Source organism: Sphaeramia orbicularis, chromosome 15, assembly GCF_902148855.1.
Source record: "Sphaeramia orbicularis chromosome 15, fSphaOr1.1, whole genome shotgun sequence".
Lineage (NCBI taxonomy): Eukaryota > Metazoa > Chordata > Actinopteri > Kurtiformes > Apogonidae > Sphaeramia > Sphaeramia orbicularis.
This window is the reverse complement of record NC_043971.1, coordinates 28,266,223-28,293,606: the sequence shown is the minus strand read 5'-3', so window position 1 is coordinate 28,293,606 and position 27,384 is coordinate 28,266,223. Positions and strand designations below refer to the sequence as shown.

Below are 27,384 nucleotides of genomic sequence, written 5' to 3'. Positions count from 1 at the left end.
CCCTGGTGTCCCGCAGGGCAGTATTGGAGGAACACTGTTTTCATTAAGACGGTCATTTTCTACACACTGTGATTTGTGTGCGTTCTTTTAAATAGTTTTTAAAAAGCCAGGGGCCCTTGCATTAAATACCACCGCAGTAGAACTATTAAGTGGAGAGAAGCAGCCGGACAAACTGTCGCTGTTATGGCATTTCAATTCCATCACAATGGGACGGCGTTAACACACACACACGCACAAATACACACCACCTAGGTTCCTCTTGCGGACAGACAGCATGTAGCTAACCATTTAAATATTGCTTCACGCCTTTTCTTCTGTCCTTATTGCTTTTGCATTACAACTAAGCTACTCTGAGAGAAACTACAGCCCCCACACACACTCACATAGACATATATGCTTCCTCACAAAGACACGCAGCTTTCTGCTGTCTTCTCTGTACTAGCAGCCATTATTTCACAAACTTCAAGACAGGCAAATTAATTATGGCCTTCTTGATCTAGAAACAATTATGATTACTGCACGGCCTCCTCAGCGGAGCCTCAAAGTGTCATGGCTGCCACTCCCAGCATCTTTGAAGTGTCGTGCTGGTGGATGGCACTATTAGCGTGGCGCTACATCTTATCACCGTGGCCCCATCAGCCTCTTAAGAAGTGCCAGCACCGTACTCTAATAATTAATAATTACTAAATATTAGGGGGAGAGATACTAGATTATAATTTTCTGTGTGTATGCATGTTTGTATGCATATACTGTATATACAGGTTTATTTATCTCAATGTAAGACTTTTAGGATTACTTCCACAGCCATATTGTACTTTGAATGCAAGTTTTAAAACCAATAACCAGGAGCAGCTAACATACACATGCTCTTTATTCAAGTAGAGAAAAAAGAAAGACAAAAAATCTGATAAAAGTAGAAGTACTGATTGTTTACTTGAGTAAAAGCAAAAAAAACAAAACTACAAGTTGCGGAATATACTTTAAGTGTAAAATTAAAACAAGTGGTCGTTTCAATCTGATGTTTCTGTGTAAAGACCTCAAGTAATAGTAATGTGAAGACTGTTAAACAATTCTACCTTCAGTAAAAGGAAAGAAAAAAACTGAAACTTAATTTGTTCCTTAATTTGAGAATATTTTGTTTTTATTAACGTTAATGTGAAATCTTGTTTTTCATCTGTCTTAAAACATCATGACACCATTTCTAGTCTCCCTTTCCTGTTTTCTAAGGTGTCATTTTCTGTTCTGTTCTGTTTGTGTGTGTGATATGCACCAATAGATACACAAAGGCATTATTTTTAATGTTACTGCTTTATCCATTTGGGTTAAATTACATTAAATGTAATGAAAAATAAGAAAATTAATCAAAATTTCTATAGCGGGCCTATTTTGGATAGCATAGGAAAAATACATGTGCTTAGCTGTGGAAAGTAAATGTAAGAAGTTGTCAGTTACTCAAATAAAGTATAGATACCTGAAAAATGTATCATATACAATATGTAGATAAGTACAGTAAGAAGTATTTATACTTCATTAATTCCCTTCTTGTATAAAATATAAAAAACACAGACTTCTTCAGTGTTGAATTGTCTTTATTACAACAGTTTTTGGATGTTTGTGAGTTCTCAAAATTACAAACCAGTGTTTTCTGATAAAGATGTAGACCAGAAACCAGCAGTATTGTGAACAGAATAACAGGCAACAGACATGAATAATTTTGTGTTTCCTGAGTGGATGGAGAGGTGGTTTAAGGAGGCAGACTGACATTTTATCTGCCTCCCCTATCATAACTGAGACACACACTCAGTCATGTTCACGTCAGCTCACTGTCGGTAGCATAGCAAAGTCTGCAGGGGGCATGCTAACACGCAAGCACACACACACGCACACACACACTCTCTCATGCACATGTGTCCCAGATTCTAACACAGAAATGCACTTCATGGACAGGCTGTCTGAGGAGAGGTGTGGACAACATATTTTGTGGCCTTTTCTTTGAGCTGACCTACGCTAATAGTTTGCACATACACATGCATGGACACACATGCACAAAGGGTCCTGAGAGATGGGTCTCACTCAGCTGTGTGGGTATGAATCCCTGACAGCACCCGTGTTGCACAGTAAGAGACCCCTATTTATGCTACCCAGAGGGAGGGCAGGAGAGCCAGAAGCTAGTGAGAGCCAAGCTCAGTGAAAAGATAAAGTTGTCCCTGTGTTTCTGCTTTACATTCCTTCCCGTAGCTTTGCTGTGGTACAATACGTCAACAGCATGAGACCTGCATCTTTATACTGCCGGGCTGCAAAAAATGGAATTATTTCTCTCAAATGATGTGCGACCCCAGAGGTCATTCCCTGTTTTCAAGTCTTTGTATGGCAGTCCATGTTCCTCTGAATGGAAAACCTGCTTATCAATAAAGAGGCCAAGCACTATTAAATTCCAGAATATGGGGAAGAAGAAAGGGCTGACTTTTAAAGGGTCTGTTTTTCTGGAAATGTAGTGCACGGAGCTGGCAGAATAAATGGCAAACTCATAAAACCTTGCTTCACAAAAAAAAAAAAAAAAAAAAAAAAGAAAGAAAACAGTTAGTGTTTTTGTGTAGTTCATATGTGCTGTGTGATTGATGTGAGCATGTGCTTATGCTCTGTGTAGACATACAGTAAACATAGCACTGTGCTGCTTCCACTGGAGGATTCATGTGTACATGTGTTAAGGGAAAAATGCAACATAACTCTGACCTTCAATTTAATCATTTTCACAGGAGAGGTTTTCAACAAGCAGTATTTTCAACAAAGGTATCTACTAATGCAAAGCTCATTTTGGTTACTTCTGCTGCTTATCCAATTCCATGGAGACAACAGTTCGGTCAGTCCAAAAGCTGTTTACAGATTATCAAGCAATTAATAGGATAGCATTTCTGGAAAGATGTTTTTTAAAATGTCACGTTGTTAAAAACTCCTTATTCCATCTTATCTGCATGCCTCGGTATAAAGGAGAACAAAAAAACGTTTTACTCATTTTAAGTCGCAATTGTATTTTTCCTTATGAAAAGCCAAACATCCTTCAAATCACCTTTAAAACATTAACACACATTTTAGTTTATTGGCTGTTGTACATGGAAACAAATTGTTATAGAGCTACTAAAAAGCAGCAATGGCTTATTCCAGTATTCCCGAGGTAAAATGCCACTTAGATTACGTGTCTTATATACACGTGTCTGTATTTCAACATGTACAAGAAGAAAAGGTGGTACAGTGGTACAGATATATATATATATATATATATATATATATATATATATATATATATATATATATATATATATACATACATGTAGAAATTTAAAAGAAACTATATAAAAGTATTCTGTAGATGGCACAGAAAGGTCACGTCCATCAATCATTTTCTCTTGTCCATCTCCCACATCTCCTTTTCCTGACAACCTCTATTTCTTCATTTCTGTCTAATTTTACTTCATCTTACCTTTTTTTTTTTTTTTTTTTTTTTACATCCAGCAGTTATTTGACTGTGTGTCTGTACCTGTTCCATTATAACTGTGTGCTTTTATCTGCCTATGTGAACTTGACCATGTGGATATACAAGTGTGTGTGTGCACATGTGAATGGGTCTGGTAGACTGGGTGTGTTAGCTTCATGGCTGCCCCTGGCCTCCACACCTCTCCGACAATCAACCTTCCCCTGCCCGCCTCACCACACTGACCTGGGCTATTGTCCATGTACAAAGCACTTTGGAGAGCAGCACCTCACCAGGCATTAGCATTTTAATCACAACACACACACTGCTGTTGTGTGCATGACTTGTAAAAAAAAAAAAAAAAAAAAAAAAAGAATGTTAGAAAAGAGTGATTATATTCGGGCAGAAAATAAAATCTCCTCACAGTAAGAACAAAAATAAAACAGAAATCATATATGTAGACTTGTGCCTCCATTTGTTACTTACTTTCTCCACAGAACCTCCATCACTGCTCCACAGGTGCTCCAACATGAAGAGTTTATCCTTCCTACCTTTTCTATTTCGATTCAGTCTGAATCTCTGCAAATGCTTTCCCACATTTTAATTACCTTAAACTGTTCAAGATGCTGGAACATCACATAAATAATTACACTACAGTTATAAGCATCGGGCTTTGCTCTTTGTTTCATGAGAAGCCTTTTGGAGCTATTAAACTCTTTGTCAGTATTGAAAACAGCGTCTGCAGTCTTAATTCGTTGTTGTCACTGCTTTTGTTTTATTGTTATTTTCTTGTGTCTGACGCAAGTGTTTTTGGATCATGTTCGCATTGCATTACAGTGCAACTGTCAATCATCTGACACCCACAGGGAGAAATGGAAACCTCTGCCAGGAAGACACGTCACATTACATACTTCAGTATTAACGATGCATTTTGTTGCGTTAAATAAGGCACTCTTAAAAATGTATTCCATGCAGTTAGAAAGGCTTTACCCTATAAATGCCAAAATGTCAGTCATACTGATATTGAAAGTACACCTTACATCCTAAATCCTTCCTTTAAAGTAAGTATTTTCAATGTAAACTCAGTGTTTTTTAAACATGTTTGGACTTTTTCTTTGTACAAATGCATATTTATTTGCGCTCTGAGTTGTATATTCTGTCCTCCTATGCTTCCCTTTACACCTCTGAGAAAACCAGCAACAATCGACAACAGGTTAACAGTGGTTCCAGCTGGCACGGTGAAAGAAATCCCCTCACTTACATGAAAATCACCCATCTATAAAAAAAAAGGGTGTCATATTCCAGGTGACTCCAGTGCCAAAGAGTTATCCTTTGCTGAATAAAAAAAAAAAAACAATTCATACCTAAGCTAAAAATATGCAGTGTGTCTGAATGAAGGTGATGAGGAGGAGGATGTGATATCCTCCTGCCTTAAAAGCCATCTTCCTCTTTCATGCCGTCCTACTCTCCGATTGGTATAACAGGTAATTAGTGGTGTGTCATGGCCCCAGGGAGCTGAGGAATGAGGAAAAGGTGGGTAAGAAGAAACAGAGAGTGTGTGAGAGAGATTTCTGATTACCTGACAAGTTAGGGCTGGAAAGGCTACACTTAGCCCATTAAAGATTTTTTTTTTTTTCCGGCATGACATTTGAGAGCAGCTGCGAAGCCATGCGCCACCTTGCCATTTCCCCGTACACTGGGCATCCATTTAGGGACAAGGATGGAGAGGAGGGAAAGAGAGAGAGGGAGAGGGAGAGAGGCCACCAGGCCATCACAGCAGCACAAATGGATTTCATTCACCAAGGTGAACTGTAGTACGCTGATAAATGCACTTCCTTGAATGTCAGCAAATGTCACCTGAGAAGCCATTTGCCACTGCTTTAATAGCTTCTCCACACTTACAGAGGGAGTGACAGAAAGTAAGAAGGTATGAGGTGAGAGAAGAAAGATGATGAGTCACATGGAATGGAAGACAGAGAGAGTGAGGGGACACACAAATGCACACATGTGCAGCCAGGAAACACACAAAACGACAGAGGGATTAAGACAGAGAACAGATGAGAACAAGGTTGGGCTATTGTCACTTCCACATGATTAAGCAATTAGCTATTTGAGATGTCTCCAACAAGGAGGTGCAACCAGACAGAAGTGTTATTTAGAACATAATCCCTCTTGTGCTTTCCTTCCCTTCTTCCTCTCATTGAACCTACATCTCCGTGTCCCCCTTTTACACCTGCGTATAATCTAAACCATAAATGTGTTTATATTATGTTTTTGTCAGTCTGTGCCTTTTCTCCTCTGTCTGTATGAATGCATAAACTCTTAACCTTTTGTGCTGAAACAAGAGTTAGTATCATTAAGTGTAATGTGAGAACCTGTAGGCACAGTTGACGCCTCTCTTTCTCGAGAATTATCACACAAGGCCTGGAATTTACACCTAATGTACACGCACTCAGACACACAAATATGACAATACAAAGGTGGAGACAAACTTAAACACATGCAACTGTCTGAGTGTTGTCACTTAAACAAATAGTGTCGCTTCATTTGACCTGTTGTTGAACTTTTAGCAGGTAATTAACATACTTCCCCTGTTTTACCTTCTATTTCTGCCTCTTTTACACTTGTCCACAACCTGAGCTTCTTTCTTCCCTTGCCCTCATTTTACTTTTTACTTTTGGAGACCTCCTTTTGTGTGTGTTCATGTGTTCAACTTTCCCCAGCGCTTTTATGCCCGTATACTGTATGTGCTCAGTATGCGTGAATTTGTTTCTACTATTAAGTATGAACAAAACATTGGTGTGTGTGTGTGTGTGTGTGTAGGTCGTTTTGACTGTGCGAGGACAACGCTGGCTGCAGCCAATCCTAATCCCCCATTCATTTCCACAAGCAGTTGCTAAGGTTACAAATTACCTTTGGTGCTGGTAAGTGGTTTCTTTTATGACACTGGACGCCCTAATCCTTTTACTGAATACATATTTCATTTAGGATTAGCACAACAACGGATACAGTTGTTCTTAGAATATTCCAACTCCAGCACTCTGTTTTGTTCATGCTCATCAGGCACACCGCTTGCATATTAACGCCTGACTCTCATTTAGAATAACAAAATAAAATAATAAATCTGTTTAGTGTGCACTCTTGAATTGAAGCTGGAGTTGTGGGAAAGCCTGAGGGAAGTGAAACTCAATCAAGTGGGTAGTGTTCAATAAGTAACAGCCACACTATTATCTGGTAAACAATCGATTGGACGATATTATTCTCTTTTTCGAGTTTCTGCACTCAGAATGTGTTTTTCAGACACTAACAATAGAGATTGTTTCTTTTCTTTAATCTCCTCCAACACTTTACTCACATTTATCTGACAGATTTAAATGAAAAGTATAGGAAGGAAGCTTTATGTTTTCCAAAACCTGAATTTCATCAGTTGTACAAACATTGATGTATTTTTAGGCTGGGTACATTTATTGTACGGTGATAAGATTCATTTACTGCTGAAATTAGATTCTTTCCTATGTAAAAACTGATGTCTGTGCCATCTTTGCAGTGTGTTATTGAAGATATTTCAGGTGCCTTAATATTGTTTTACATTGGTACAAGTCAGTCTTCCTGCAAAAATATTATATTCTCCTATGCTAAAAAATAAAACACTGAGTGAGACATACGAAGGTAAAGAATTAGAGGTTTATTTATTCAAGTAAAAATGCAGTTTATGTGCTTTACATGGAAAACAAACATTAAAAAGATGAAAAAAATATAAATGGATGACAGTTTGTAAACAATTCAATGCCAAAAACAACAAGCCAGAGTACAAGCAAATAAACCATAAGATTAGGATCAAGTCTAGAGTTAAAACAGGTATATATAGTTATACTACCGCTGTGTTTGTGTAAAGTTTTAGCCCAGTGACCCAGTAGTAAACATAGATGTGTTTCATTCATAAACTACTGTATTATTTGCAAGTAATATAATGTGAGATTGTTGCGATTTTTTTTTAGCATTTCTTCACTTATTTTGAGTCTCCTTCAACTGCCCCAACAGGAAGAAAAGAACATTTATTGTCCCGACTTCTCTCTGACCCGATGCTGCAAATCCTAATTATAAAAAAAAACCCTAGATAAATATACTAACTACACTGGGGTAAAAAGATACAACAACAACAAAAAAAAGCTGTAGTAAACTTTTTGTGTCATTCTTTTTAATGCACTTCTTCTTCCTCTTTCAGTCCATTTATTTTCTGATCCTGGTACTTCCTCATAAAAGTAACCCAATAAAACACAGGTATCATATTTTAGGAATAACATGATAAGTGCCAAGTTTAAAGCTGAAATCAAATACTAATTAGAGTACAGGACCTTGTTTGATCGCTAACCTGCCTAACAGACTGAATAAGTTGGTGATTTGATAATTTGCCAACTCACTTGCCACCAGTCTAATGGCTGCCTGGCTGAATGACTGATGGGTTTATTGACTGGCTGCCTGTCTGCCTGCCAAACTGACTGGCTGGCTGAGTGACTGTCTGACTATTGAGGCTTAGTCCTGCTATGTGGTGAGATCATCATCACTGGAAAGCACAACAAAAGACTGATGGGAAGAGGCTGTCAGCTTGCATGTGCGTGTGTGTGTGTGTGTGTGTGTGTGTAAAGTGAGTGAGTGTGTGATGGCTTCATTTCTGTTTCAACACACTCAACACTCTCTGTGGATGAGTCAGTAGGCCAAGCCTGACCATCATCCCCTCTCATCTTTCTCTCACTATCACGCACAGGATATCAAAAAGCTTCAAGCAAACACTCACACACACACGTACACACACACCAAACATGGGCTTGGGGTGAAGTGGTGCTTACAAGGAGTGAACTTGGGGTCATGGTGGAGGAGGACAGATATCACCTCTGCTGCAGACATGATTCCATCATTTGGGTTGCGTTAAATTGCTGTTTGTGTCGACTGATGACACAATTTTAAACCCAAAAATTTGTTCTAAATAATTGATAAATCACACCCCATTGCACAATCATATCATAGTTACATTTTTACAAATACAGTCTCCCTCCTCTCCCCTCTAAGCATGTGGCATGAGATAAAGAGAGCAGCAGCAGAGAGAGAGGAGTGACAGTAAGAGTGGAGCCCCGGTAAGGAGGGACACATGGGGGAAGGGATTTAGCATAACACCCAGCTGTCTACCTGTCTGTCTGTTTGAGGGAAAGTGGGTTTTCAGTGTAACACAGAGCCAAGCTGTTCTCCTCTGTGGCAGCTAAAATTGTGTGTGTATGTGTACTCTCCTTGCTTGCTTGGTCTCAGGGGCGCCATGGCGAGGAGGAGATAGGCAGGCGACCAAAATCTCAGTCTCCTGTCTCCAGTATAGATGTCTCTATACGGACACAAAGAGAGAGGATGTGAAGGGGAAGAAGAAGAGGGAGAGGGTATAGGCAAAGCTAAAACAAAATGGGCCCTCTACGTGCAAATACAAAGCCCAGCTGTACTTCTGCTGCTCTGTTTTCATCAGGTGACGCTCATTTGTCTACTTTGAGCAGATTTGGCTCTTGCTCCGTTTTATTTTTCCTCTGTCTTTTTGCTGCCTTCACCTACATTGTGTGTCCTGTCATCATTTTTAGGTTTATACTCTGAGATCCGTTGCTTTGTATCTTAACCCTTATCTCAGGGTTAACATCCTTGTTACAATACCCTTAAAAATATGCCATTTGTTTTAGATTTACATTTTTCTTTACATATTTGCTTTGTTATTTGTTCTCTTTACCATTGTGATTCTGCTGTATTACTGCAGTTTAGATGGTTTTATGATGCAAAAAGTGTGAACACTGACATCTGAAGACTTTCCATAGACAATAACTTAATGTATGAAATAGTAATATATGAGTTGGGCAACTTTAGATCACACTCTTCTGCATAATATATGCATATCTCATTAGTTTAAAATGAATAAGTAAGACCAAAATAGTTAAAGCTGTAACCACAGAATATAGAAAGACATTAAAAAAAAAAAATAAAAAAAAAAAAATCTAATTTGTACATTCCTTGTTCAGTTTAATTAAAGTACCAGCAAAGTAATCTTAACATAAACATTGCCTATTGCAGCTCAGACAAATAATAATAATAATAAATACTATTATTATCACTTTTTTTTTTTTTAAATCATGTAATGCCACATTCTTAAAGTCATAAATAACAAAAAGACAATTTACATAAAATAATAATTTATGGAATAATTAATTTGTTAAAAAAAAAAAAAAGTACTGAATGATTAATAAGATGGTGAATAATCCATGTGATTTGCAGTTTTCATCATGAGATTACCACAACAAAAAAGAAAATCCTAAAGTCAAATGAATATAAGTAAACGACATAAAGATCCACTTAAAATAAAATATTGAATTTGCTATTGTGATAAAAAAAAAAAAAAAAAGATTTAAATTAGAAAATACACCTTGAAAACGTAAATGTAGTACAAAAATGTAAAAACAAATCTTCTTTATTTTATTTGTTGTTGAATGAATAAATAAATAAATAAATAAATAAATAAATAAATAATCTTGTGCGTAAAAACGTTCCAAAGGATAACGTGCTCACAACAGTTTTTTTTTTTGGTTATAAATAGTGTGAACACAAAGGGTTTCTGTGGGAGTGGAGGAGGGATGCAAAGTGCTAAACTTACTTGCACCCCAGTGACGTGGTGATATTGGTTGTTTTCCTGCCGGGGAAGATTTAATAAACGCAGAAAAACAAACACGGTCTGCGCGGTGACGGGGTTGTTGCGGGGTGAGGATGGTGGCACTGGACACATCCTCCTGTAGGAAGGAAGCGGAGTTGTGGAAAAAGCAAACAGGAGCCGTGGACGGGTCTCTTTAACCCCGCCGTGAACCCTCGACCTTACCTTCCGACTACTTCCCATTACCTCTGCGTGACATTTAGCCCACATACCGCAGAGCGCACACGCACACGCAGCATTGTGTGGAACTGTTTGGAAGAGGTGGAAGGGAGCGGCGAGGGCTGCGGCGTGCTGTTCATGGAGGGGTCAGAAGAATGAAAACCACCGTGTTTACAGGGCAATTACAAAAAGGCATGGCGGCTGGACCACAGTGGACTGAGGGAGAAAATATTATATTGGAGTGCAGAATTTTTCGTGTGAAATACTCAGTTCCCAAACGATTTGGATTGGATTTTTATGGGGCATTTGGGGACATTTTGAGGTTAAATCAAAAGAAGCGACCAAACAAGCACAAATAAAACATAGCAAATACTTTTAAATTTTATTCCTGGATTTATGGGATGTTTATTAGCAGTGAAATTGAAACTAAAGCATAAATCATTATTAGGGTTTTTAGTGACATCCTAATAAACTTTAATGTTAGAGCAAAAACATGACTTTACATGAGATGGATAAATCTTTAGAGTGTTTAACAACTAGTAATTGCTTCTTATTTGTAGAATAATGATTCTTTTATTGCTCACACGACAATTAGTTGCTCTGCTTTTATCTTTTCTAACATGTCATCATCAGTCAGTGCTTTGCACCAAAGGAAAACTCACTAATATTCGTCTAAATTCCTAATAATATGGATGTAGAGATCAACAGTAAATTAAAGATGCTTTTTTTTTTTTTTTTTTTTTTTTTTTTTTACAGTAGGGTAATGTTAATAATTATGTTCACACACGTGATAAACTGTAAAAGGTTTCTACTGAGGCTTATCTTTCTTTCTATAATTTAGGCTACAAATGCACTTTGGGTCACTATAGCTCTTTATTTTTTCATTTAATACGACATTTTCACTGGTAACGCTTTTGAAGCCCTCGGATTATTTTTCCTCTGTGCCTGAGCTGTCTCTTAAATGTTAAAAGATAATAGGTTAACTGAGTGGAAAGGTCGTGGTTTCTTAAGATGAGAAATGAAGCGGCCACAGGAGACGTGATGGAGGACAGATCCACAACTACAGCTGCCCCACGCATAAATGTTTGATAGGCAGGCGGGATAATGGCTCCTTAAATCAGTCAAACATAAACATCTCCGTCGCGCTCTGACATCTGCCACCCGATGCTAATAATTCTGTCTTGAATAATAAATGATCATTTCGATAATAAGGATGAAATATGTCAGTGCGTCATGGCGCAGGATGGAGATATAGGTCAAGTCTATATAGGTGGTCAAGTCTTCAGCACCTTCTAAATATTCCATCATGCTTTCTTCACATGTTTGTTATGATGAGATCGCTTTGGTTCTTATTGTATTTGCGTGTGAGGGCTGGAAGGCTGGCAGGTTACATGCAGGCTTCAGTGGTTTCAGCAGTGTATGATGAGCCCCGTGCGTATGAAAACATTATGGTTTCAGTAGCAGGGTGTGGGTGTGCGTGGTGCGCGGATCCAACTTGATCCAAACTACTGATACTGTATGGCAGCGGGGTAGTACTGAGACAACTGATCACAGTTAGGAAATAAACTAATCATATTTTAGCCTCCTGGTGAGGGGAATAATAGAAATAGCTATGCATTACGTCACCAAAAACACCGAAACTTTCCATTTCATCAAGTATAATCTTTAATTCTAGGAATAGTAGCTCTTTGATTTTTCTGGTGTAATCAAACTAGAATATAAACTTGTTTTTCCTGTAAACTTTAAAGATGATTAATGATGAAAATGATGAAAAACAGCAATAAACTCTTTAGAAGCATTGCTGCAAAATCCTAAAAACATGACGAATAGTGTAAGTGTAAATTATTTTGTACTTTACACAAATCTAGGACTAAAACTGATTGATCCCTTTGGTATAATTTCTATGATTTGATCAGGTTAAAATGTTATTGACCAGTTCCTCCTCTCTTCTGCAACCTGTATAGCTACATTTCACCTTTACGCACTCCCTCAAGCCTAAAAACTGATCCCTGCAGGAGTTCAAAAAAAAAAAAAAAAAAAAAAAAAAAAAAAAAAAAAAAGACAGGATGGGGGCAGTTCACCCGTAACTAACTGGCTTCTTCTTCTCTCCGTTATTAACCTGTAAACTAATATCCAGGTGCAGAACAGGTCCGCGTCTCTGATTGGCTGCTGCGCCACTGTGACGTATTGGATACAGACACACCTGAGGCCAGACAGGAGTGGTTTGCAATAATGCGTTTCCTATATGTAGAACTTCCGAAGAAAAAAAAAAAACAAAACACATGCAACTATTTATTCTCAAAGCGCAATAGTCTGTATTATATGTAACAATTTGACATTTGATTCTGATGCACGTAAGAGACAACAACGCCACTTAGCTGGTAAAGGAAGAATTTTATTTTTTAAAATGCGACAAACTGTTGTGGAAATCAAAAGTGGTCGAAAGGTTTAACGGGAAATAAAGCAGAATAACTAATTCCTACAACAAAATAAACACTGTTACACAAGGTGGGCCATTACACACATTAAAAGGACATGGTGAGAGGCCTAAGGCAGCGGTGACAGCAAATTGAGCCGATATGGCATAACCGAATGTAATATATTGAGGTTAAAAAAAAAAGACAAAACATAAACTCACAACACTTAAACCTCATGACAACATAAACGCCAAAAGTTTGGGGTTTTGGTCATAAATTATGAACACAACAAAATTTGGATCATGCGTACATTCACTCCAACTGACCCCATGATAATAAAACTACTAGACTTTACACTTATCATAAGGTTTTCAGTGGAGATTGTATTTTGGGGGATGAGCAAATTAACTTTTTAACGCATTAAAAGTGGACGTATTCATGCAGTGTGTTGCTTTTTGTTAATCTGACACAATCCCCATACTCTGAGTTAAAGATAATAGCTTGAACTAGTAAATAAAATTCAATACAGACTTCAAATCGTCCTAATCCCATGCAGTGTATAGGAAAAAAAAAAAAAAAATCTGTGAAACAGTTTGTTGTTTTGTTGTGATAAACTCACATTCCAACAGCAGTGATGAAACCTTCGTGCAAAGCTTCAGAGTGGATTGTGCATCTATTCTTTAACTTTTTCTAAAATGCAGCCTTCCTGCCTGCTCCATTTTCCTTTTTTTTTTTCAGGAATTGTTCTCCTCAACAATGACTGCAACCGTGCAGGCCAACAATTCCTGCACACTGAGCGGATATGACATGGCCCACCTCTTTTACACTTCATGGCAGTTGCAAACTTGACTTGGGGGTAAACGGGCAATCGAGTGGAGTAATGTCAAAAGCTGCAGTTAAGAAGGGGAGGGGGCGAGAGAGAGAGAGAGAGAGAGAGAGAGAGAGAGAGAGAGAGAGAGAGAGAGAGAGAGAGAGAGAGAGGGTTTGGGTTTGGTTCATTGCAGGCCATACAAACACCCCAGAAAACCAAACCTGAGACAGTTATTAAATCCTGGATGACACCACGAGGATCACCTTCTCACAGCTACACAAAAACAAACACACACCAGGCAGAAGAGGGGAGAAGGGGGTACATTTACTCGATATGGATCTGTATGGACCACTCACGTTAGTCGATTACAAAATGCATTTAATGAAGGCATTTATCCGCTGAGAGAGAAGACATGAAGACAGAGATAACCAGAGCAACATTCTGAGGGAGGTGATCTATACTGCACGTTACACACTTTCACCACTCTCTCTATAGACCTACTTTAATACAATTAGACTATATATTATGATATTATTTTAACTAATGTTGTAATCAATGCGTAACAGAGCTATACGCACAATCAATAGGTATGTACTATAAGCATGTTGGTTGCCTTGTAATGGATATGTGTCTTTGTTTGGTGTTAAAGGATCTGACTCCACCATACTTGCTTTGTGTTGTAACCAGCTCTTACCACAGAATAGACATCAGGAAAATGTGTAAAAACACAGACTGTGAAAGACATATCCTCTAGAATCATTCACTGTATAAACTAACAGCTGTTTCATTGTGCAATCAGGTGATTTTTTTTCTCCACATCTAGGCCACTCAAAGGTGATTTTATTGCTTCTTTTATAACTGATCTATATGTTAATGTTCTGTTCCAACTCCTTTCTGAAGACTTCCATATGGAGAATGGCACTGCTGTACTTACTCATCTGCTTCTGTAGCCTATATGGACAAACCCACCACTTTAATATCTCTCCAAGTATCACTTTCTTATAAATACAAGGCTGTTTCACCACTTTAAATGTTAAAATAGAGGAGGTCACTCGGCCAGCCCAGCAGCATCTGAACCCGGGTTACAAGAGGCTGCATGGCCAAAGAGCTGAGGGACCTCACCAATTTACGCATGCTCTATGAAGGATTCATGCCTCCCACATTACAAAGCTTTATAGAGCGGTGTGTCAGCCAGACTAATTGCGGCTTGTCAGCTCCTGTGACACCGGGCCAAAGGGCCATCTCCACAGCTCCTCTCTACTGTGAAAGTCGCGGCGCTTAACCAGCCTTGACGGTCCAATCGAAAACACTCATATTTTCATGAGAAATTCTTTGCGCTGATGTATGAGTTTATAGTTTTATAGGCCCACTGGGGTTGCATTATGGGTGTACATGCTCATCCTGCGTAGATATTAAAGTGGCTCCAGTGTTATCTTTTCGCAAGTCACAACTGCATTCAAGTAGAAAACGCAGTGTTTGCACAAAGTCACTGGCAAAAATGCAAGTCTGAGGGAGAGAGGGGGGCAAGGTGAGCATCATATGTAAACCCCCGGGCGACGCTTTTCATATGCACCCATTACACTTCTCCTTCTCTGTCTGTCTCCAAATCTACCCATCTACCTGGAAGAGTGAGCACACGGCCTCCTCCAGCGATGCTGCTCCGTGTCACATTGCTCCACACTGGGGACCAGAGCACTTCATGGGTACACTAATGATGGAAGGGACGTGTCTCCAAATGTAAACAACATGGAGGTGATATATGGCGATATCAGGGAATCTTTTCAGGCTGCAAGTGGTTGTCACTTTGCATTGGTGTGTGACATGAAAACTGTCATTCCCACCTGCAGGTGTCTTAGGTGGTCAGTGAATTACAGACGGTATGTCACGTGCCGGTGGATGCAGTAAACCTAATGGTGGGGTCTGCATTTAATCTAAAGACTACAAAATAAAATTATGTTCTCTATTTGTGCTTTTACTGGAATATGTTGCAGCTAAATGTGTATACTGTGTCTTATGTTTATGAGCGTTTTGGTTTGTAAGAATAAGGATGTAGAGGCTCATGAAACGTTAAAGGTCAGAAACAAATACTGTGTTTTCTAAATCCTTCTAAAAGTGTTAAGGCCACCTGTTTAGGAAATGACGACAGTTGGGGAGGAAGAGACTGGACTGGCATAATTGATTTTTAAGTGATGTCTCGGTGGGTTAGAGGAGTTAGAGGGGAGTCCACTTCAGGGATCCGCCAAACTCCTCCAGTTTGTACCTGAATTGAGGGGCAGTGATGTGTTGCTGATGCGGCTCAACAACCCACACTGGGGGCCAGGCGAGGGGTGGATGGAGGGCCAAAGAACTGTGCTCGGTTCTCCGTTGGGGGATGGAGAGTGATTATAAGTGAACTTTTACAGAGGCAATAAGCTGACATGTCAAGCCTCATTCAGCAAACAATAGAAGATATATGAGGTTTGTGATACGGGCACGCAAACACAAACACCATCTCCTCCTCTTTCTTCTGCGTCCTTCTGCCTCCACTCGCACTTGTAAGAGATGATTAGACACCAATTAGACTAATTTTGATCAAATGTCATATTTAATGCATATGTTCAGGGTTTTTTTTTTTTTTTTTAACAGATCTTCAAATATGCATGCGTTAATATCATTCTGATAAATGAAAATAGCCTATACTTTGCGTAAAAGTGATTTTCATACACTTAAAAAAAAATATATAGGCTAAATTCAACACACACACACACAAATGCACACATGCATGCATCAGAGAGCTCGGACCTGCAGGAAAAAAAGCAACTCTTCCCAAGGGTGAGCGGAAGAAAAGGGGGAGAGGGAGGCCGGCTTGCAGCGCCACTCTTCCAAGGTCTCACACACAAGATCCGGGAGCACGGCTCCATTGAGAACGAGGAGGCTTTTGCATGGAGGTTCATTAGAAGTAACGAGTTGACACAAGGTAAATCTTAATGTTGAGGCGCCTTTCTCTACCGGCCCGGGGAGGAGCCCTCATTAACTGTCGCTAACAACCCGTGTAAATACACTGATTGGACAGCTCCGATACAAGCTCCCAGCCCTGCCAGGAAGTCCCCCTAATGAGACCACACAATAAAAACAATAAAAGAAAGGAGGGAGACAGGGGGAGAGGGGAAGAGAGTGAGGGAGAGATGTTAAAAAACTTTTGAAAGACAATTTCTGTTAAAGTTGGCGCCATATTCAGAAGATCATTATTGCACTTTTTTCCAGAAAAAAATATAGATTCAGTCACCAATCGCGTTTTTTTAATAATCATTTTTGACTTTTGTAAATATTATGTTAAAACGAGGACAGGATGCTGCACCTGCGAATGCGACAATATAGGCTACAGACGCAGAGAATTGGCATAACTTTGCACAAAGTCGCAAAGTAACTTATTTAATAGTTTGATTAATTTTATACTTTAATTGTGTTAAGTCCCATGAGAAAAAACGACACGAATTCACGACGACAAAAGAAGAAAATGAAAAAATATCTTTGCCCAACCTAATAGGAGAGAGCGCTGCAAAAAATGACGCACGTCGCAAGTCATTTACTCTCAGCCTGTATCGTGTCTTTTTCCGACACAAAGCAATAATTTGTAGCTGTTAGATAATTTCACTAAATTTAACCCAGCAGTAGCAGGAGTTGTGTAGTCTTAGCATGGCATCTCAAAGAAAACCAGATGTGGACTATGCACATTTAAACTTTTCTGTAGCCTACTAATCTATAAATCACAACATAACGCAAATCCATATAAAGAACAAATCTGATGCAAATAAATGAAAGCCCTAACTCTGAATGATTGGGACTTTTACTGGAAAAAGTGCCATTAAAACTTGCACAGTATTGAATGCGTGGATATTTTTTACAGTGTGGACGCAGTTGGTGTCCGTACTCTGGCCGGAGCAGAATGGGACGGAGGGGTTCGCCCCGTCACGGCAGCATCACGCATCTGTTCTGCACATATCCATACGGTGCACGGTCAATAAAAAAAGGAGGGAAATTACCACATTGAAAACCGGCATTTTTTATTCGAGAGAGAGTCAGTAACTGCAATTTCAACCATGTCTGCGCGGAGGTTAAAAGCCTTGAATATATTTTTTCATAAAAGTGCTTGAAAAAGACCCGCAATTCCGGACTGGACATGAACAGAAAAGCATTTGTGTGATTAACTTATACTTAACTTACAGGGGCCGCTGTCGGATTTCCATCCCGGTCTTGAGGAAAGTGACCATTGAATGAACAGAGGACCTGCAGCCTGCAATGCTCGGTCCCAAACTGGAGCGCTGACATCCCGGTGACCGGACTCTGCATGCTCTCAGCTCTGCAGAGGGGCGAGGCAGAGCAAAAAGAAACACAAGAACCAAAAAGGGTAACTCCTGTTGTGTTTGGAGAGGAAAAAACACCAGCGTTAAATTACCAAACTGCAGAATTATTTACTCCTTACACGTGGATAACGCATGAAAATGTTTAGAAATAAATGTCTGCATGCACGCATACATCTAAACCAATAAAAAATGAGCCTACTTATTCTGTAGAAGTATTCAAACCGTTCTTTTCTACGCACCGGTCACTGCTTCAGGATCTTGTGCATTGTTGAGATGAGTCCAGGTTGGAGGAGCAGCCACATGAGTCTCTCCAGTGTTTGCCAGGAGGTGTGTGCTGTCTTTCTGACCAGCCTCTGCCAAACTGGGGTCAACGAGGGAGCACAAAACAAAACAAGAACTTTTCTTTCGTTCCTTCTTTCTCTTTCCCTCTTACCTTTTACAGTCAACACCTTTTCTTTCTTCCTCTCATCCGGTGCTCCTCTCTCTCTCTCTCTCTCTCTCTTCTCTCTCTCCCTCTCTCTCCCTCTCTCTCTCGTACATGACGTAACACCAGCTTTGTTTATTTGCTCTTCTTATTGGAACAGACTGATAATCAAAATAACTCACTAATGGCCAATTAGCCGATGGGATCAGACGCATTTATGATATAATACGTGTAGTAATATCTGTCTAAGTTAAAGAAGAGACGGTGTCTTGACCTCATCAGTAAATGTTACTGATAATAAGTGTTTCTATTAACAACTTTACAAAACAAAGTTTGGTAGATCATTATTCCACAAAACTGATGTGACATGAAATGAAGCAGGTGATAGACGTGCTTGACCATCCTATTTACTTTCTTTCTTTTTTTCCCACTCTTTTTTTTGTGTAAACTGTTGTTTGTGTTGTCGTGTCTGGAGGCTTAGGCTGTAAGTAAACGGAGAAGACGCTAAATGCTCGGTACGCATTCAGAGCTCCAGTCCCCCGCTGCTCCGAACATTCAGCAAGCCCTCGGATAAACACACAATTACGGCAGGTGAATAAACTTGTTTGGGGGGTGTTAATTACATGCTTAACGTAAACAAAAGCCATGTAAAAGAATGTGAATTACTAGTGGCTTTTTCTCCTCAATCCCCATTCAGGTTTTACATTTCACCTCTAGTCTCTTCTAGGAGTGATTTCCGAATTGCCTGCGAGGGCTACTCCCAAACAAGGCTCCTCAAAAACATAATACTGGATAATACCTGCAGCCTTGGCTTGAATGGTGATCACCTAAATTGGTCCACCAGGAACCCAGTCAGGTAGGAGGCTTTGCATATTCGGACTAAGCCTGCACTCTCATCTTAATAATGTTGGGGTTGTGCGCGCCCGTGTGTGTGTGTGCGTATATGTGACAGTGGGGAAGGATTCATGTGTGTGGGAGGGGTGGGGGGGGGTGGGGGGTGGGGGGCATTAAAATACCAGCCTTTACTTCCAGTCCACGGAGCTTTCCAACGGGACCAATTCAAGTGCCACTTGGAATTAGTTCTCCTGAGGTCCGTAGAGCAGCGCAGCGGACAGGTTTGATCCCATAGACACAACCTGTCACACGCGCGCGCACAATACCCCCAAAGAGAGAGAGAGAGAGAGAGAGAGAGAGAGACACACGCGCGCGCGCGCGCGCGCACACACACACACACACACACACACACACACACATATATATATATATATTTATATACAGTACACACTAAACTCCTGACCCTGCAACGAGATCATCACAACCCCGGCTCTGTATCATGCACCTGCAGAGCACATTCACACGTACACATCCCACTTCCACTCAGGTATAGATGCATGCGTTCAAGTATTTATTGCATTGAAGGTGCGTCAGAGTTTCATATATTTGCACAGTCACACAATAAAAAGTGAGTAAACCTAAGATAATGACAACAAACGCTTTGCACAGACACATGCCAGGCTGGTTTACTCACTGTCCCTCCAAGGTTGAGGTCGGTGGTCTATGTGGGCAGCGGCGGAGAATGTGCAAATGTGGGTGAGGGAAGGAAAAGTTTAGAATTCCTGAATGATTTTGTAGAAAGGCGGCTTAGGATCATTATGTCAGCTTTATTGAGGACGGATTAAGAGGAGTCTAGATGCTACGCCTTGTACACGGCCCTTTCACAATGTGAGCACTGTTCGTGTTGGAGTGAACTCACACTATTTTAACACCCTATAAGCCCTGTCTAAATATGAAACCGTTTTAACCATAAACATGAAAATCACACCGCCGTAGCTACTGCTGTAAGCCGAGTCCTGTGACTGGATGTGGACATTGATCTTGTCCTTACCACCAGATCAAATGAATGAAAACTGCTTTTATGTCCCCAAGAAGCTTTCATGTCGCCATTTGATTGCAATTCCAATACTAATGGCATTAATTAGAGGGTTGGACTTGTTATCAAACCCCACTGACAAATGGATGGCATCAAAGACCACTGCCGATGGCAAATTACTTTTCCAACTAAAACGCTATGATCTCTGTTTAATCTTGACATCGATATTGGTTTGGTTCAACATATTTTGCTGGTTGGAGAGGAGGCAGAGGGCAGGGGGGCAGACTTGGCGTCGTGCGCCCCAGAGGCAGGGCCGGGGACAGCAGGAGCCAGGAGAGGAGCAGCATCACACTGCAGCCTCCACTAGGACCGACACACAGCGGCCACACACACCCCCATGTCCGAATAAAGCTCACATGGACATTCAGCCACACAGTATTTAATTAAAAAACAAAACAAAACAAAAAAAAACACCGACGTTCCCAAGGCAAAAGCCAAAAGAACACAAGTGACTACAGCTTTAGAAAGTAAAAATGTCAAAATGATAACGTACAGGCTGGAGTGAAAAATGTTGAACGATCCTGCCTCAATTCATTTCAACAAAAAATAAATGATCTGATTGAAAGGAATTAAAAAGTAACTAGACAGAAAAAATATGCGCAAACAATGTGCAAATTGACTCGATTCTTTTCAAAACGTGTATTCCCGTGTGCAGTCATTGGATGTCCATTTGTCACCCTTTTAAAGCTCTGCCTCTCCCTCCCTTCCCGTCTCCGCTAAGCATCTCCAGTCTACATATCTTCTTTAGCTTTAACGAGCCTCGTTAAGATCGCAATAATATTCCACCCTCTAATTGCTCATTCCATTCAGCAGATAGGCGAGCATTGGCTTGTGCCTGATGCGCGCGGTGCGGTGGGAGGGTTGCTGTGGAGATCGGAGACTCTGATAACCCCCTGTGCGTGCTGCACAAGTGGTGAAAGCCTCGCGCTACGTACTGGCTAATGATTGGCACGCTTGACAGTGATTGGCAGGGCTGCCATGACAACGCTACAACGACACCAAGAAGACCAATAGAAAAGGGAAACAAAATGTTTCAATGCTACACTCAACGGCGGATTTAGGGGGGAGATATTATGAGGCTGGTGTCATTAGGCGATAGCCATTGAATCATTCAATCTTTTTTACTTGCCGTATTTTTTCGGTTTTTCCTTTTTCTCGATAATTTTCTTTCTCTCTCAGGTCATTTCCATGGTTTTCAGATCCCCTTTAGAGCTTTATCCCTCCCATTTCTTCCTGCCAAACTTCGCTGATCGCCCTCTGCTCCTGGCGAACAGCGCTCCCACCACCAGGTCTCCAGAAGACTTGTCCATGTTTCAACTACCGACCCTCAACTTCTCCCCGGAGCAGGTGGCGAGCGTCTGCGAGACGCTGGAGGAGACCGGGGACATCGAACGGCTGGGCCGCTTCCTCTGGTCCCTGCCCGTGGCTCCGGGAGCATGCGAGGCGATCAACAAGCACGAGTCCATCCTGCGCGCCCGGGCCGTGGTCGCGTTCCACACGGGGAATTTCAGAGACCTGTACCACATCCTGGAGAACCACAAGTTCACCAAGGACTCGCACGGCAAACTGCAGGCCATGTGGCTGGAAGCACACTACCAGGAGGCCGAGAAGCTCCGCGGGCGTCCGCTCGGACCGGTTGATAAGTACCGGGTACGGAAGAAGTTTCCGCTGCCTCGGACCATCTGGGACGGCGAGCAGAAGACGCACTGTTTCAAAGAGCGGACACGAAGCCTGCTGAGGGAGTGGTACCTTCAGGACCCGTATCCAAACCCTAGCAAGAAAAGGGAACTGGCTCAAGCCACTGGACTCACTCCTACACAGGTCGGAAACTGGTTTAAAAACCGGAGGCAACGAGACAGAGCCGCGGCGGCCAAAAACAGGTAGGCGCTTCTGTCCTTCCAGCAGAACAGCAAAGCTTTACGCAAGGGTTATCGGCAAAAGGTGAATTGAAACGAAAAAGACGAGTTTGAGTGGACGTGGAGTTGTTCTTACAGATAGACTGTCAAGGGAAACAGGAGTGTGTCTGTCAGGGGGAGGAGAAGGCAACGGCGACATTTTTGTTTTGAAATGGAATCAGGACAAACAGCGAAACAGACAACACAGCGCGTAAAACTAAAATACACACCACTTATCTGACATTTTATTCACTTATCTTACGATAACATTTATGTCAGATAAAGTCTTTAAATGAACCGTGTCGGTACTTTGACCGAAGTGTGGCAATATCACAGAAAACACACTAACCAAAGTTTGGTTCCAAAAAGTAACCCGAAAATATACATCCATAAGAAAAAAATACGTTAAAAATACTAGATAAATTATGCGATTTTTTGCGCACTGTATGTCATTGTCATATGTTTTTTTTTTAGTTGCAAGAAATAAAAGTTAAGTATTTTAATATAAAAACATATGAACAGGGAACAATGGGAGATACATTTAGAGCTTTAGTACATTTTAATGCATTTTTAAAAAGAATTAAATAAAGGCCTGAAAAATGTATTTACCAAAGTTTATTCTAAAGTCATATTTGTATGATATTTTTATTTATTTTCTTCACTCGTTGGTAATTTATTAAAAATGTATTTCATGTTACTGAAGCTGTAAGGACTCATAAGCTTGTATAGGCTACAGCGTATGTACTAGTAGCCTAAATTTATATTTTTAACATCACATGTCACATGAGATTATAAAAAAGATTATCTCAAAGGATAATGGATATATTATTGATATTACCTAACTAAAATGAGCACGCGTATTAAAAAGGCATAGGCTGTATTCATAACATTAAGTGTGGTATCATTCCATTGAAATACTATAATTGATTAGAAAATACACCAGAGAGTACTAAGCCATATGAATACTATTCTAATCTTTTTGCTAAATGAATAGATATATTTCCACGCTGACATTATCTCTCAGTGATGGAGTTATTATCGTGAGTGGATTGGAGATAAACATTTAGGATGATTGGAGTAACCTGGATCTTCACGTCACTCATTCAGACACTTGCACTTCCATTAGTCTGAAAAAAAAAACACATCTCTGCTAAAGCTCTATTATATTTTGCATTTGGAAAGTATATGCTCGTTGGATAAATCATCATATTTTTGTGTATGGTGCAGTTATGTAAGTGCAGCTTTACCGTGCTCCATAAGACAAAAACAAATAGTATATCAATAATGTAGAGCATGTGCACTTTGACACTAAACACATAACAACAGGAACAAAATAGATACAGCGTGTTGTCCAATTCATTTTAATAAAAACTCTTTATATATAGCTTATTTTAGTGCGTTTTAAAGCATACATTGGCGAGTTGCGCGTCCAATAGGCCTACTTTTACAGAAAAAAACAAAACGAATAACAAACCGCAGCAGATAATAATAATCATAATAAACAGAAAAGAAGAAGAATATGGCAGAAAAGGAAAAAAAAAAAAAACATTAGATTTGGTCCAACATTTGGTAGTCTAAATAGTGCTGTGTTTTGTCCCTGAATGCTGGCTGTTTGATAAAAGCATGCATGCATGGTTGGGGCCGGCAGGGGGAAAGAAAGGCGAGCTTGAACCCCTATTTTGCAAGAGGAGGAGGGGAAGGGGGACATTCTCAGGTCTAATTGCCATTTCTCTCAATTTTCCCTTCCTTTTTCCTCCCCTCCTCGCTTCTTTTCTTCTCCAGGCTCCAGCACCAAGCAATAGGACCCACCGGTATGAGGTCCCTCTCAGAGGCCGGCCTCACCCCTCACAGCTCGGCAGAGTCGCCTTCGACCGCGGCCAGTCCCACCACCAGCGTTTCCAGTATGACAGAGAGAGTTGATACTGGGACGTCCATCCTGTCGGTCACATCCAGTGACTCGGAGTGCGATGTATGATACGGAAAAAAACACAAAAACAAACAAAAAGAGAAATATTTACAGGGAAAATGGACCTGAGAGGAAGAAAAAAAGACTTATCAAATATCGCGGATGAAAAAAGGACCGATTGATATAAATATTAAAATAAAAAGAGATAAAAGCACGTCTTTTTTTTTTTTTTTTATTAAAAGCGCTTTCAACGGACCCACGCCTCCCCCTCCTCTTCATACCCCCACACCACCACCACCACCACCACCACTACTACTACTACTAGACTACTTGCATGATGTTTTTTTTTTGTTTGTTTGTTTTTTCTTTTTTTTTTTTTAAATTTGTAATCAGGGAAAATAACCTGAATGCAAGATTTTCCATCAGGAACATCGATCAGAGGGAATAAAATCGTCTTGGTGTCTTCGTCGCTTTTTTCCCCATCTCCGTTTAAAGTCCAACTGATGATGATGATGATGATGATGATGATGACGGTGAAGCAGCCGCCATGCAGACAAGATGCAATCCTGTTTTTACTTTTTGTTCATCAGACAATCATTTTAAGTCGTAAGCACCTTTTTAATACACTTCTGTCACTGCCTGTGTGGGGTACATGGTCAAAAAATGTCGAACGGAATCGTTTATGACTGTATCAGATTTTTATTTTTATTTTCAAAATTTTATATTGAATTATGTATATCTTAAATAATGCGATCATTCTCCCGGTCTGTAATATACGTGTAGAAATATGCTTGTACATAATTATTGCTCTCTCCCGTCTCATCCTCTTTTCTATCCCTTCCTCACTTTTCTTGACTTGGTGTTCCTACATAAAATATTTGTCAAATCTTACAACTGAAGTGCTCTAGGCGTTTTTGTTGCTTTTGGTTTTTTTTTTTTTTTTTTTTTTTGGGGGGGGGGGGGGGGTTACAATAATGTTGCAACATTTATGTATACAAAAAAAAAAAAAAAAAAAAGAAAGAAAAAAGGGTTCAGACGTGGATGAGGTTATTACATTCATCCAGCCTATAGACGACCCCCTCCCGCCCCAGGGTCGCTCACAGCGCTTATTTACATTATCCTATTCAGTGTTTCTTTCTTGCGTGATTATTATGTTAATGTTATATATACATCTCTAAATCAAATACAGTATTCAGTTTGCTTTACATCTTTGCATGCTGTCTGTCTCTCCATCCGATTACGGACAAGGATATTGATAAGTGGCTCAACACATGTTCATAGTGGGTCATTATTGGATTGTGGGGGCATTATGTTCATCACTGGCTTATGTAGAACCAGATTATTCAGGGGGTGAACCCACTAAAAACCAGTCCGGTTTTATTTCAGGAAACAATATTTATAAGTAAGTTTTATAAGTTTAATATTGGTGACAGATTTGGCACCATTACGCATGAACCTTATATTCCACTCCATGCGTAAAATATGTATTTACACTGGTTTTTCTGACTCTCTATTGTGTTACTAAAATTATTATGCCTCTCATTTAGTGCCATGTCATATGGGTAAATTCGTCCTATATGACTGCCTCTATACATTTTCTACGCAAATTCTGGCAAACGTCAACGTCATGCAGCACTTTAAAATGTGAGTGCTATTTCCCCTTTTGTTTACCGTTGCTAGTGAATACAGAAATTAAGTAAACGCGCCATTAAATGGGCTAATCACGATGGGACTCCTCCCCTGCCCCAATCTCCCATTGTGGCCCGCTGAAAAGAGCTTTTCTTCCTCGGACGAGAACCATTTCCCTCTCCAAAAGGGCTTTCTCTCCAGCAGTCCTTTCCATCTAAATCCCCAACCAATTATGCTGCAGACTAGGGAAGATTTGCTATAGGACACTGTTGCAAGAACTATAGTTTTGGAGGTAATAATAATTAAAAAAAAAAAAAAACCAAAAAAAAACCCAAAAAAAACTAAATAAGTTTCCTGCTTTTTAAAAGTAGTGCCGAGGATTTCACTTCTAATACGGCGCTCTGTAAACTACAGGAAACTTTGCTTTCCAGTCTTGTCTTTCGCAGCAGAAAGTAGGACAGAGGCTGGTGTTTGGCTCAGGAGACTGCACGAGTTTTAGCAAGTGGAGACTGGCGTAAAACAAAACAAAACAAAACAAAAAAAAAGCCACGGCGGCGACATCACCAGTGTAAATCTCTTTTCATTTAAAAGTGGATAGATTTCTCTCTAACCTTTGATTTCAGTGAAACTTTACCAACAGCTGTAACATACAGGCCCGTGTGGCCCACTGTGGTGTCAGTGTGTTTGGACTTTTTCCAAGATGTTTTGCAATTCTGTGCATAATCTGAACACTTACACTGGAAATAACCAGCAGTGTGAGTGTGTATGTCTGCGCACGTAAAGGTCAGGGAAAAGTGATCCTTTAATATTCAACACATCACATAATAAACTGTCAAATGTAGTTTCATTGCGCAAAATTGCGTCACTATCAAACAGGGACATCCGCAGCGTGCACAAACATGGGGAATAAATTAATAAATAAGCACCATAAATCGATTCTAATCACATTTTTTTGTTGTTTTACTGTAAAATATTTGATATTTATTCCCACAGAAGTTACTATCAAACAGCAGGTTGTCCGTTTAACACTTGCACTAATGTTCATAAATATTACCAGTTTCCAGTGACTGACATGGGCTCATATCTCCATGCATAAGTCTTCCTCTTATGAATACCAGTCAAAACACAAAAACAACTGAGCTGCAGCCGTACGACTCAATAGGCCTGTGATCCTGAATTAACCGAGGCCATATGCAGACAAACACTAAAGCTGTGCGCGTCGCCTCCCTGAAACAAGTCATCTTCCGCTTGGCAGTGGATTGCAGATGAAGGAAATCTGTAACATATTTTAAACCCATCCTGAGTCTTAAATCGGCCTGCTAGAGACAGATAGGCCCTATCAAGAGCACCGAGGGGCCATGGAACCGACGCAACACTAAACCCTTATCATACACCCCCCACCTCTCCATTTACGCACTCCACAAGTTTTATTGGCTGCGACAAGTCCCGGCTATGATTGAGATTAAATTAATCGTAAACTGAAGAGCATTTTTATCAGCAAAGGAGGACACGAGGATTAGAGTTATATCTGAGAGATCTAGGGACAGATAAAGACTCATGAATACAAAACAAGCGCTGAATGGGCTTCATTTGCGCAACATTACATTCATTAAACCCACAGGCTTTAGAAACATGGTGTAAATAACTCAGTTGAGAAAAACTGAGCGTGTAAAA

The 27,384-nt window shown here is 40.1% G+C and overlaps 1 protein-coding gene and 3 long non-coding RNA genes across 8 annotated transcripts; 2 read left to right on the top strand and 2 right to left on the bottom strand.

The window, feature by feature from the left end:
* Positions 1-7,134: 7,134 nt before the first annotated feature.
* LOC115433987 (uncharacterized) lies at positions 7,135-12,378 on the bottom strand. The gene is made up of 2 exons (XR_003937454.1): positions 10,143-12,378; positions 7,135-8,840 (listed from the first exon to the last, which is right to left on the bottom strand). It is a non-coding gene; the product is annotated as an uncharacterized LOC115433987 (long non-coding RNA).
* A 1,129-nt stretch (positions 12,379-13,507) lies between these two features.
* LOC115433984 (uncharacterized) lies at positions 13,508-20,734 on the bottom strand. Of its 5 annotated transcripts, none has more exons than XR_003937450.1 (3): positions 19,879-20,734; positions 18,166-18,287; positions 13,508-17,922 (listed from the first exon to the last, which is right to left on the bottom strand). It is a non-coding gene; the product is annotated as an uncharacterized LOC115433984 (long non-coding RNA). The 5 variants fall into 5 exon arrangements; XR_003937452.1 differs by lacking the exon at positions 19,879-20,734 and having other exon boundaries at positions 13,508-17,555; positions 17,787-17,922; positions 18,166-19,051; XR_003937451.1 differs by lacking the exon at positions 19,879-20,734 and having other exon boundaries at positions 13,508-16,672; positions 17,787-17,922; positions 18,166-19,051.
* Positions 18,872-19,126, top strand: LOC115433986 (uncharacterized). The gene is made up of 2 exons (XR_003937453.1): positions 18,872-18,941; positions 19,048-19,126. It is a non-coding gene; the product is annotated as an uncharacterized LOC115433986 (long non-coding RNA).
* A 589-nt stretch (positions 20,735-21,323) lies between the features above and the next one.
* six3a (SIX homeobox 3a) lies at positions 21,324-25,286 on the top strand. Its single transcript, XM_030155618.1, has 2 exons — positions 21,324-22,160; positions 23,958-25,286. The coding sequence occupies exons 1-2, from the start codon at positions 21,469-21,471 to the stop codon at positions 24,148-24,150; spliced, it is 885 nt and encodes a 294-aa protein (XP_030011478.1). The 5' UTR covers positions 21,324-21,468; the 3' UTR covers positions 24,151-25,286.
* The last annotated feature ends 2,098 nt before the right edge of the window (positions 25,287-27,384 follow it).

What these genes read in the sequence shown, in the direction of transcription:
- six3a (XM_030155618.1), top strand. Translation starts at nt 21,469, where the DNA reads ATGGTTTTCAGATCCCCTTTAGAGCTTTATCCCTCCCATTTCTTCCTG. An exon ending in GCCGCGGCGGCCAAAAACAG is followed by an intron (nt 22,161 to 23,957) that starts GTAGGCGCTTCT and finishes TTTCTTCTCCAG; the next exon opens with GCTCCAGCACCAAGCAATAG.